The sequence below is a fragment of the Scardinius erythrophthalmus genome (assembly GCF_964197995.2).
Source record: "Scardinius erythrophthalmus genome assembly, chromosome: 16".
Classification (NCBI taxonomy): Eukaryota; Metazoa; Chordata; class Actinopteri; order Cypriniformes; family Leuciscidae; genus Scardinius; species Scardinius erythrophthalmus.
This window is the reverse complement of record NC_138236.1, coordinates 21419215-21430698: the sequence shown is the minus strand read 5'-3', so window position 1 is coordinate 21430698 and position 11484 is coordinate 21419215. Positions and strand designations below refer to the sequence as shown.

Here is an 11484-nt window from a genome sequence, read left to right as displayed (position 1 = left end):
ATATCTTGTTTTAGCTTATTTTAATGCTAGATTTAATCTTTTTTGTTTAAGTTATCTTGAGGTCCCCTCAGAAGTTTGTTGAGGCCCACTGGTTGAGAACCACTGTATTGTACAGTATATGAAAGGTATATATATATATATTTTTTATTTATTGATGTTGTAGTTAACTTTGTTGTAGTTAATGTTGTCGTTGTGGACTATATATATATCGGACTGATCAGAATTGAGTCTCAGTTTCATATGACTGATCGGACTGATCAGAATTAAGTCTCAATTTCAATTTATTCTATTATTTTATTATGTCAGAAATGCCAATATTTGCCTTCTCTGTGTCATGTCAGAGAATGTCCGTAGACGGGCTCTGGTCATGTGCAGAACATTCTGTCGTCCAATGAGAGAAGCTGGCAGAATTTCCGGCGTCACCATCATCATCTTCTCCAGCCATTTTGTTAGAGGTGTTGACAGTCAACCATCGAGTTCAACGAAGAAGTTGATATGGGCTCCAGTATATTCCTAATAACAACTGAACCTTGGTTTGTTTAAGGTGTTCGGTAAACCAATAATAAGCAGCTTTTGTACGCGATTATCTACACGACAACCTATATCAAACGTTAGAACTATTACTTTTCTCATATTTGCGTAGAATTTTCGGACGAGCTAACAGTAGCTAGCTGCTAATTCGTTAGCTCTGGCCAAATGGCGGCGAAGTCGGCACAGCAAGCCCCTACATCGAATTGGTAAGATTTTTACACATTACAAATCCTTACCATCATAATATATGTCGTTCGCCACATCATTTTGATTGTTAAACGGATGCTTTTTACAAATGGAAGACATTAACGTTAGTAAACATGTACGAGATAATTGTTAAATGGGTGTAAATATGCGTAGCCTAATATCCGCTTAGCTCCAAGTATAACGTTATAACGTTAGCGAATCATATTGTTTCAGTCACTTACGACTTAGTTATTGGTTGAAAATTTAATTCAAAGTTTTAGTTTAAATGATATGTGAAAATTTCCTCCACATTAGACTTTGACTAGAAATGGTCTAATTTACGTTTGGCCTGTGCATAGTCTTGATTCACATCAGCGCCATTTTTGATTTTTAACGGAAATGAAAGCGAGGCTGTGTGAGGGATAGACGTAACGTTAGCCTATATCTCTTCGGTGGGTTGTTGTACTGATATTTAATCTGTGTGTTTGGATTGTTCTGTTGACGAAACACTGCAAAAATATCTTTCCAAGAAATTTCAGTTGACAAAAAAACTCCCGTCAGTATGAGCTGTGGAAAAGTTTAAGTGATCTAAGAGCTTTATACAGCTTTTTACAGCGGATGCCTTTGAAAACACGGTAAGTCTATCCCTCACAGCCTCGCTTTCATACCTGTCATGGCGCTGCTCTGAATAAGGTCTATTAGAGGCCTCATTTCTGGCTAGCCATAGTCTTACCTTTATGGCTTTTACCAACACACTTTTGTGGCATTAATAATGTAAGCTAGGCTTAGTACTGTTACAATGTGCATGAAGGAATTGCAGATTTGAAGTGTACATACATTATAATATTATGAACTGGTTGTTGTTACACAGTCAGTTTTTATTTGTATGTGATCTCCATGTTTTGCATGGGTCAGAGTCTTGTGTAGATCCCTAAAAATGTACTGGAACCTTCTAGATGGTATAAACTAAAGTTGAACGTGCATTGTCTTTTACAGGCCGTATGGTAGTAATTCAGGTGGAGAGGGCCCAGTTCATGAGAACCCGGAATGGGAAAAAGCCCGACAGGCTCTAGCATCCATTACTAAAAGCCAGAACTCAACCAAGACTTCACCAACCAATCGCACTACCCAACAGGTTAGTTATATATATATATATATATATATATATATATATATATATATATATATATATATATATATATATATACATACATACATACATACATACACAAATGGATATGTTCCCTTTTTTATAGTTGCATGAACTGTATACCCATTTTGTGGTTAAAATGGTTGATTCTGTTCTGTTTTCTGTTATTTGTTAGGTTGGACAGTATCAGGCGACTGTTACAGACTCCTCTACAATGCAACAGCAGCAGCAGTACTATCAGCAGTGGTATCAACAGAACCAACAACAGTATGCTGGTTACCCATATCCCTATAACTACTACTACCCCATGCCTCCGGTAAATAAATGCACCCCTTCATATTCTTACAGCATGTACCTGTATAGAGCTGGTAAGTCCCGCCCATCCGTAAAACCCCGCTGGACCTCTAGGTTGAAAAATCGTCAATGCAAGTGAATGGGAGAAAATAATTATTTTCTGGTCCTGTTTGAATTGTGCCATGAATGTGAACATATGTTGTCTGTGAATTTTTTATATAACTTTTCATGTTACGAGTTTGACAGTATATGGTATGATTCTTCAGCTAGCAGTTGTGGAAAAGACATAACGAGAAAGACTACAAGTCGCCTATGTGACGTCACCCCATAAAGTTGACTTACCCGTGGTTTTCGCCAACCTCAACGATTTTGTCCTCTCTTTGAAAGAAGACGGTGAAGTGCATCAAAGACAAATTGTAGCATTCTTTACATGAAAAGTTAAATAAAAAATTCACAGACAACATATGTTCACATTCATGGCAAAATTCAAACGGGACCAGAAAATAATTATTTTCTCCCATTCACTTGCATTGACGATTTTTCAACCTAGAGGTCCCAGTGGGGTTAGCGGAAGGGGCGGGTCTTACCAGCTCTATACATTCTGTTTGTCAATGCAAAGAATGCAAAAAAAGTGCTGCATGGGGTGTGAATTCCTTATCTCTGTGCCCTTTGAATGTTGACGTTGTTCGCGGGCAGCCAATGAAGACCATATGCAAATGTTACCACGTTACGTATGCAGGTCACAGAAGTAAGACTGCAATTCCTGATAAGTCATTTAGGTGGTTTAGAGTCGATATTATTATTATTTATTTTTTTTTATTTTTTTTGGGAGACAATAAGTTAATTTATCGTGCACTTTCGACTTGACACCTTTGTAGACCGTTTACATTCACAGACAGCTCTATTACACACTGCATGATGACGGGTAATATTCGAAAAAGCATAATAGAAGCACTTTAACTATAATAAACCTGCCACTTAGCCCAACTTTAAACCATTACAGCCGTTCCTTTTTGTGCAGTTTCCAATATTTTTTTTTTTTTTCACTCCTCCAGTATGGAGGATCATATCCTCCAGGACAGTATGGTGTTCCAGGGGGCTACCAGACACCAACTACGCCCACTGGACAGGTATAGACTTTTATATATCACCGTGAGCTTCTGCTGGCCAAATGTAGATCAACTAGTTGTGTAAGTTTTAAGTAATTCATTCATTCTCCCTCTCTCTCTCTTTCAGACCCCTGCCATGCCTATGGCAGAAGATCAGTCCTCCAGCTATCCCTCCCAGCCTCCTCCTCCTGCAACCCCTCAACCTCCCCCTCAGAGTCCTACATCCACTGACCAGCCCCCACCCCCTCCGCCACCCCCCATACCTCCTCCACCCAATGCCCAGTACCCTCTTCCACCATCCCAGACCCCCTACAGCCCCAATGGTACCCTGCCATACAGCCCTACGGATTCCAACCCCATGATGCGGGGCTACAATCCTGGGCAGATTCGGCCAGGGTACCAGAGTTACCCAGCACCTGCATATCAGCCTCCTCAGCAGCAGGCTCCAGGACAAGGCCCATATGGAGGTGCAGGCATGGTGGATTCTAAGAAGCCTAACATTAGCAATATGAACAAAGGTGGACAGCAGCTGTGGCAGCGCATGAAACGTATGTGTCTCTGTTAGCTTATGTGTGCTAAACATGTCATTTTAAGTATATCCTCCAAATGTTTTTTTTTTTTCTTTTTTCTTCAACAGAGGCTCCTGGAACAGGTGCTGTAAAATTTAACATACAAAAGCGCCCATACGTCATGTCCAGTCAAAACTTCCCATCAGCTGAGCAGGCCCCTGGATTGGGATCCCTTAATGCGACAAACCAATCTCCTGGCTCTGTTGTGGCAACATCTACAACTTCAGCTGGATGTTCCCAAACTCGGTAAGCATACCGGCTAATATTTAAAATTAAAAGGCTGGTTGGAACATACTTGTGTCTCAGTTGCAACTGACCAAATTTTCTAGATTAAACAGATCATTAGAGCTGTGCTATTTTGAATGCATTTTATCCCCCATATAAGCTCAGTAATATTAATTTAATATAAGACATCAATGAAAACAAACTTTTTTGGGGGTGGTTCTTGAAGGCCTCAGGACTGGCCACAGGCCATGAAAGAGTATGTACAGCGTTGCTTCACAGCCTGTGAATCTGAAGAGGATAAGGATCGTACAGAAAAAGTACTGAAAGACCTTCTGCAGTCCAGACTACAGGATGGCTCGGCTTATACCATCGATTGGACCAGAGAACCGCTGCCAGAGTGAGTTGCATCAGTGTCTTTTCAAGCTACTTAACTATTGGCACTAAACATGAAATAAATCCTAGTATAAAAGATTTCTTCAATAATTTTATTAGGTGCCATTGCGACTGGACTTTTTAATGTGAATAGACAATATTTTTATGCAAAGATATGTTTAACTGATGTATTTAAATGATCCCCTGAAATGTATTTTAGAATTTTTTTCTTGTATTAATTGAGTCTTGTCTTGTTTTTTTTTGTAAAATATAACTTTTGTTATTCACATGGTGTATACATTTTTTTTTTTTAAATAAATTGGGACTAAACAACTCCTTTTTTTTTTTTATTTTATATCAGCCTGAAGCAAAAGCAGTCTCGCTGGCAAGTGGTTCCTCAACGCTCTCAGGAGAATGCTATTGGGAGAGGTGGAGCCACCCGTGGCAGGGCGGGGGCCAGGCTGGGTAACTACAGAAATGTCTTTTCTCAAAGAAGCCCCTCCTCCAGCTCGTCCCACTCCTCATCACGATCCCCATCCCCTCACAACCGACAAAGGGACAGGAGTAGACATCACTGCAGGTAATGCGCAGGGTTGCAAAGTTCCTTAATCTAATACTAAAAATGTTTTGCAGTTTACCTGTGTCGATTAACCAGCAAAATACCGGAACGAGACGAGGATTCATTAACTGCAGTATTAAACCGTTTTATAAGGCTGCATGATATATTTCATACCCATTTAAAAATCATAATATAGCATATTGCTATTGTGATATTAAAAAGTCTTCTATTCAAAATATATGCGCTGCAGGAGTAAAACGCAACGCTTTATTTACATTCGTGCATGTCACATAAAATCTTGACATAAATTACATTGTGTTTTTATAGTGTTGTGTAATAAAACCATATGATTAGCCTACTTGCATTTGATACTTAGGTCTATTTTATTACAACAGAAATGATCAGATTAATCATCAAAATAATTGACCAATTACTTGATTACCAAAATAATCATTAGTGACAGCCCTACTTTAAATCATCACTTGAAGTATGATAGAAATTAGAGATCAGCAGAATTTGAATGGTGACTGTCTTCCTTCTGCAGTGATTCTGGCTCCCAATCAGATAGCAGCATGTCAAGTGATCCTCGCCTCCCGTTGTCCCGGCGGCAACAAAAAGGTGGCCGAGGCCGTGGGGCAGAAAGGGAGCGAGGCAGAGGTGTGGGAGAAAGAGGCAGAGGAAGAGGCAAAGCAAACCGAGGGCGGAGGTGAGATATCATTGTACTCCAAAATTGAATGCCATTAACAAGTTTTTAACTTTAGGGAATTACTAGTAGCTTCATTACCTTCTCCTCTGACTTCTATCAGGAATATGGAAGACCTAACGAGTGGAATTGGTAAAAAGCGGAAAGGTGGTAACGCAGGCCTTGACTTTCACGACCCAAATCGCGAAGCAAAGAAGCAGAGCCGTGCAGCACGCTTCCACACTAAATTACGCACTGAGCCCCTGGTGTTAAACATCAATGTTTTTGACCTCCCCAATGGCACCCAGGAGGGGTTGAGTTGGGATGAATGCCCCATAGTCGGCACCTGCCAGGACATCACCAAAATCTACCTGCGCCTCACATGTGCTCCTGACCCTGCAACCGTCAGACCTGTATCTGTGAGTGTTTCTCAAAGTGTTGCTTTCCTTCAGGGATCTCTTTAATGATTATAGTTCTGTGGTTAACACTGGATTCTGTGTGTTTTATTCATTGGTTGTACTCAAAAATAGTTGGTAAATTAAGCAGTTTTCCGTGAAGATTTATTTTGAATATTTTCTTGTTTCAGGTGTTGCGAAAGTCCCTGATTGCGGTAAAAAGTCATTGGAAAACCAATCAGGATTATTTATATGCATGTGAACAAATGAAGTCAATACGACAAGATCTCACTGTGAGTTACGCTTACTAGTACTAATTACCTGCCTTACCATTTTACTTACCATTCTTACAAGTGTCTTATCTTGAAATCTTTTGTCATTCAGGTTCAGGGTGTGCGTACAGACTTCACCGTGGAGGTATATGAGACTCATGCTCGCATCGCTCTGGAAAAGGTATGTGATGTAAAGTCAGCTCTGATTAAAAGGCACTTTTATTCTTTTTGGACTAAACGCACATTTCAACTGTTATCAGGGTGACCATGAGGAGTTCAACCAGTGCCAGACCCAGCTGAAAGCACTGTATAAAGACTGCCCATCGGACAACATTGGAGAATTCACTTCCTACAGGCTTATCTACTTCATCTTTACTAAGAACTCTGGAGGTATAAATTGCCTTTTCTCTTTAATCTCTAGTTTAAGGTTTTAATCTCACTATTTTGCTCTCCAATTTTTATTGCCCTTGCTACGTTTATCATAGACTTGACCACCGAGCTTGTGTACCTGACCCCCGAGCTCCGTGCTGATCCATGTGTAGCTCATGCACTTGAGCTCCGTACTGCCTGGGCTCTTGGAAACTTCCACCGGTTCTTCAAACTCTACCGGAAAGCTCCTCGTATGGCTGCTTATCTAATAGACAAGTTTGTGGAGCGTGAAAGACATCTAGCACTGAGGGCCATTTTTAAAACGTGAGTACAGATGCCAGGGAGATTGATTAAAAAATGATGCTATTGATTATTTGAAGTCTAAAGTTTTCCATCTTGTTTTCCCTTCTCTGCTGCAGGTTCAGGCCCTTTGTGCCGGTGGAGTATGTGCAGTCCAGCTTGGCCTTCCCAGATTTAGACTCATGTTTAGCATTTCTAACAGGGCTTGGGGTTACATTCACCCCCTCTGACCCAAGCAAAATAGACTGTAAAGTCAGCTCAGCCTGTCTTACAACCTCGTAGTTTGGGGGAAAGGGTTGGGGTTGACCAGAGGATTTACACTTATAGAGCTTGTAAAGACTAGATAAGGGACCAGATATCTGCATAATAGACACACATTCAGAGTCTAGAGCTGATCATATATACGAGATATATCTCAGATTTTTTTAACTCTTGTAGAGTGATGGACATTCTGACAGATGGACAGTTGACATCCATATACAGAGACTTAGGTGCCATTTCAAGACCCAGTATAGCCTATTCACACAGCCCATTTAGTGAAGTATCAGGCAACCAAATACTTGCAGATTATCCCTTACACCAATAGAAAAATGAAACACAGGGCAAAGATCTAATGGGGTCAGGTCAGCTGGTCATGTCAGATCCCACGTCATAGAGCTCAAAAAGCATTTTCAAGCTAACAGTGTTGTGTGTTCTCATGTTTCTTTCCTCTCAAGCAAACAGCCACAAAGCTCAAGACCTGATATCATCACAGTTAATGCTGAATATAACGTGAGCCAGTTCCCACCAACAGCGTACCAGCTCAAGTCTGTGTGAAGGCAACGGATCCTTCTCCAAGATTTTTGTCATCTTTAATGGACTTTAAAGCCAAGTGCAAGTGCAATCCTTCAAGCACGAAGAGGATGGTTTGTATGCCCTATCTTTCTCTTTGCCTGAGATGTCTTCAGTAAGTCAGTGGTGGAGGCGCTCCATTAGATCTCCTTCCTCACTTCATCTCTAGGATCCGAATGCTGATAGCCTATAATATTTGGACTGAGTTATAACAAGATCACCTTCAGAAATGCAGATTAGGCCATATTTTCGTACCATCATCAGTTCTGCCCCCACTTCCCACACAGTTTCCTCTTCCACACATGGCGTTCAACACTCAAGAAGCTGGGCCTCATTAGTCATAGATACCATCCTAATCGTTCCTCGACACCCAGGAAGCACAGCTCAGTGACTCAAAATCTTTCACTTCCACCCCAGCTGTGATCGGAATAGGCCCAACCGCTTTAAAGTCACCCATGTCCACCTAGGGGATTCATTCACCACTAAGTTTGACCTCCAGCCACTGAAGAGCCAAGTCCCCTCAAGCACCACCCAGCATAAAAGGTCCACCCAACACGCAGTCAGCCTGACCAAGTTCATTCATTCAGAAGGAAAATCAAGATCAGTTTTCCCTCACAGCAAGATGGCGATTGTATCCTGTCTTCTCTCCACTGGCCACCTCATTCCTGCAAGGGCATCCACTGTCCTGCTGTGGTTTGGCAACACATGGGTTTGTATGGCTCCTTAAGCTTCGGCCACATCTACTGGTAATGGCTGGTAAGAAGGACTTGATGTTTTGAAAAAGCGTGGTGGATCTTCATTCAGCTTGAGTTGAGGTGTTACCACTGTTGAACCACATGCTTGGCTTGATGTCTTTTAACCCTGCTGGCAGGTTGTGAATTTGTCATATCTCATTTTGAAACGGGCCTAATACTGAACCCTGTTGCACCCTATATCTGCAAGATTGGCACCAAAAGATCTGTACGAAAAAAAAAGTCAAATATATCTGCATCATTTTACATGGGTATTACTGTGGTGCAGTTGTAAATCTCAGAGATTCATATGGCATCATGGCCTTAGTCTAGCCAATTGAAACATCAATGCGTTATAGTTAAAAAAAAAAATTGTACCAATTCAGTTTTTACAAAGTTCATCTAATGCTCCTTGATCTCTAATGGACTGCTTTAAAATGGTTTCATTGGAGTCGTAACCCAAACATCACTTTCACTGCAAATGAGCGAGGAGCTTTTTAGCATTTTTGCTGTTGAAGTAATCGTATTTATTAAATGTGATTAACATTCATCCAGCACGGATAAGGCTTGGGTCTGAGATATGTGTGCTTTAGCAAGATGTGCTCAAGGCCACTGTGAGCAGAAAGCATCCCTAACATCTCGTCTGTAAAATATGTACACATGTTTTCATGCAAATAATGTGCAAAGTGAAATTTATTTTTCTCTTATAGTACTTTGGATGTTTATAGTTTATTTTTGTTTGTACAATGGTAAGTGTCGTTTTGATTTATACAGTAATTTTGCTGGCAGTTTTTAAAGTTGAAATATAATGGGTGGTAAGCATGTGCACACTGATATGAGGTTTAGTTAAAATAAGTGAAGTTTCCCATTAAAATATAACATTTCTTGCTCCCCTAGACACAAATTAAATCACATGTTATTAAGTAAATCTCTTACAATTCACACTTGTGAAGGAGTCTGGGATTCATGAATTGACAATATAATGCCAAATCTTTCCCTTGTTGATAATTATTTAATATTACCAGGTAGTTATTTGACTTTGAGGTCAAATTAGTACTGAAGACTGCAGTATATTGAAGTTTGGTTAATGGTTTTCTTTTCTTTCTTTAAGTTCATTTTGACTACCTAGGGCATCATTCTGTTTGGATGTTTGTATTTGGTTGTACATTGTAAATGAATCATTTGCTACTGGTTGCCACACTGACTTTGCTCTCCTCTCCCTCTCAACCTTCAACCCCTCCCACCCCTTGTTCTCCTCTCCTCCTGCACTCCTTTATTACCAAATTCTCTCTCTTCTTGCAGTCATGCACAATCGGAGCAAAGCAAGAGATGAAAAGATGAGGGCAAAACTAATCCAGAGGCACACTGGAAAATGGCCATTGAGACACCCAGACATCAGCCAATTGATTCTTCATTGTGCCTGTTGGTGTCTGATGCATTTGTCATTCTAATGAGAGCTTGCTTTCAAAGTTTTCTTTTCTTTTCTCTTCTCTTTTAATGCCAATATCAACATCCAAAAACACCTTGTCAGTCTAAAGTTGATGTATGGATTGTATTTCAGGATTGGCTCCATATAGTGTTTGGTAGAATTGCTGCTGTATGTTCAGGTGTGTCTTTAGTCTATTCTTAACATTGCTTTTTTTTTTTCTTTTTTTTTTTTCTAACTATATTTTTAGTGTTGTTTACTGATTTAGTTTTTCTTTCATATTTTTCTTTTGCAGTTCTTTACTGACATTTTGTTTGTGGACTGAACATGTTTCTGATGTTTAATATAAGCTGTAGAATTGCATACTGCACATGCCTGGACATACAGATAGTTCTAGACATTTTATACCCTTATGTAAACTTTAGATATCCAAGCAGCAGGTCTGAGAAATCCTTAATGTCCTCAGGTCTTTAAAGTTCACTGCAGTTTCTAATGATAATGGTTATTGGCTGCCCATAATGAATATTACTTACGGATTGTCCAAAGAAATGTTAATCTCAATTGATGCCACTTTTTGTTTTTTTTCCATGAAATGTATTTTTAGCCCTTGCTGTTGTAGTTGTGTGATATTTTCACAGCAGTATTACTAACTGTCTCATCCCTCTCTTCAGATGTTGCCTGTCCTCTTCTTAAAACATTGAGTTTATTAACTTCTTTCCTCTGCATCAGGTCTTTGCTTTTCTTTTAGTTCATATTGGTGTCATATTTTACTTAGATTTGCCTCTGTAAGTGTTCGCTTACATTTTCAACTTTATCCATTGACTTCTTGCCTCGTCTCATCTTTATTTTTTTTCCAGCCATCTGTTATTCTTTCTGCATGTTCTTCTGTCTCCCTCCTCTTTCCTCTGTATTGTGTACTATAATGCAATGTTGCGATTGGTTTATATTTGGTCAGTGCTTGGCAGTAAGTATTTCGACAGGACTGTGCTTGTCTGTTTCTTCTTTTACAGCTCCACCTCTCAAAGCCCTAATGTCTCTGCCCTGAAAGAAAATACTGCCATTTGTAGATGCTGATCTGTACATTATGTACATACTTTATCTTGTGAGAAAAAATAAAGAAAAATAAATAATTAGATGTTCCAATTGTGATTTAGTATAGTGGAAACTATTAGAATTGTCTTCTAAATGTGAAGTTACATGTATAGTGTTCTCCTTCCTGCTTTGCTTTGTTTTATTTTACTTGAAGTTTGATGTATGAGAGTGATTTATACAATGCTGGTACACTATATTAAAATAGTTTAGGGTCAGCAAGTTTTTTTTTTTTAAGAATTTAATACTTTAAATCCGCAAGGATACATTCAATTGATCAAAAGTGATAGTAAGTACTTCCTCCTTCATTTTTGTGGGAAATTTCTGTTTCAAATAAATGTTCTTTTGAGCTCAAAATAATCTGAAAAAAGGTACCAAAGTTTACACAAAAATA

At 39.5% G+C, this 11484-nt stretch overlaps 1 protein-coding gene across 2 annotated transcripts; it reads left to right on the top strand.

The window, feature by feature from the left end:
• The first annotated feature begins 342 nt into the window (after positions 1 to 342).
• Positions 343 to 11134, top strand: leng8 (leukocyte receptor cluster (LRC) member 8). 2 transcript variants are annotated; one of them, XM_081388084.1, is made up of 16 exons: positions 453 to 737; positions 1248 to 1352; positions 1714 to 1852; positions 2043 to 2183; positions 3217 to 3291; positions 3398 to 3818; positions 3908 to 4085; positions 4291 to 4461; positions 4798 to 5016; positions 5540 to 5701; positions 5802 to 6096; positions 6264 to 6365; positions 6457 to 6525; positions 6605 to 6734; positions 6830 to 7037; positions 7133 to 11134. In XM_081388084.1, exons 2-16 carry the CDS (start codon positions 1336 to 1338, stop codon positions 7293 to 7295), a joined length of 2490 nt encoding a protein of 829 aa, XP_081244210.1. In that variant the 5' UTR covers positions 453 to 737; positions 1248 to 1335; the 3' UTR covers positions 7296 to 11134. The 2 variants fall into 2 exon arrangements, with proteins under 2 accessions (XP_081244209.1, XP_081244210.1); XM_081388083.1 differs by lacking the exon at positions 1248 to 1352 and having other exon boundaries at positions 343 to 737.
• Positions 11135 to 11484: the final 350 nt, after the last annotated feature.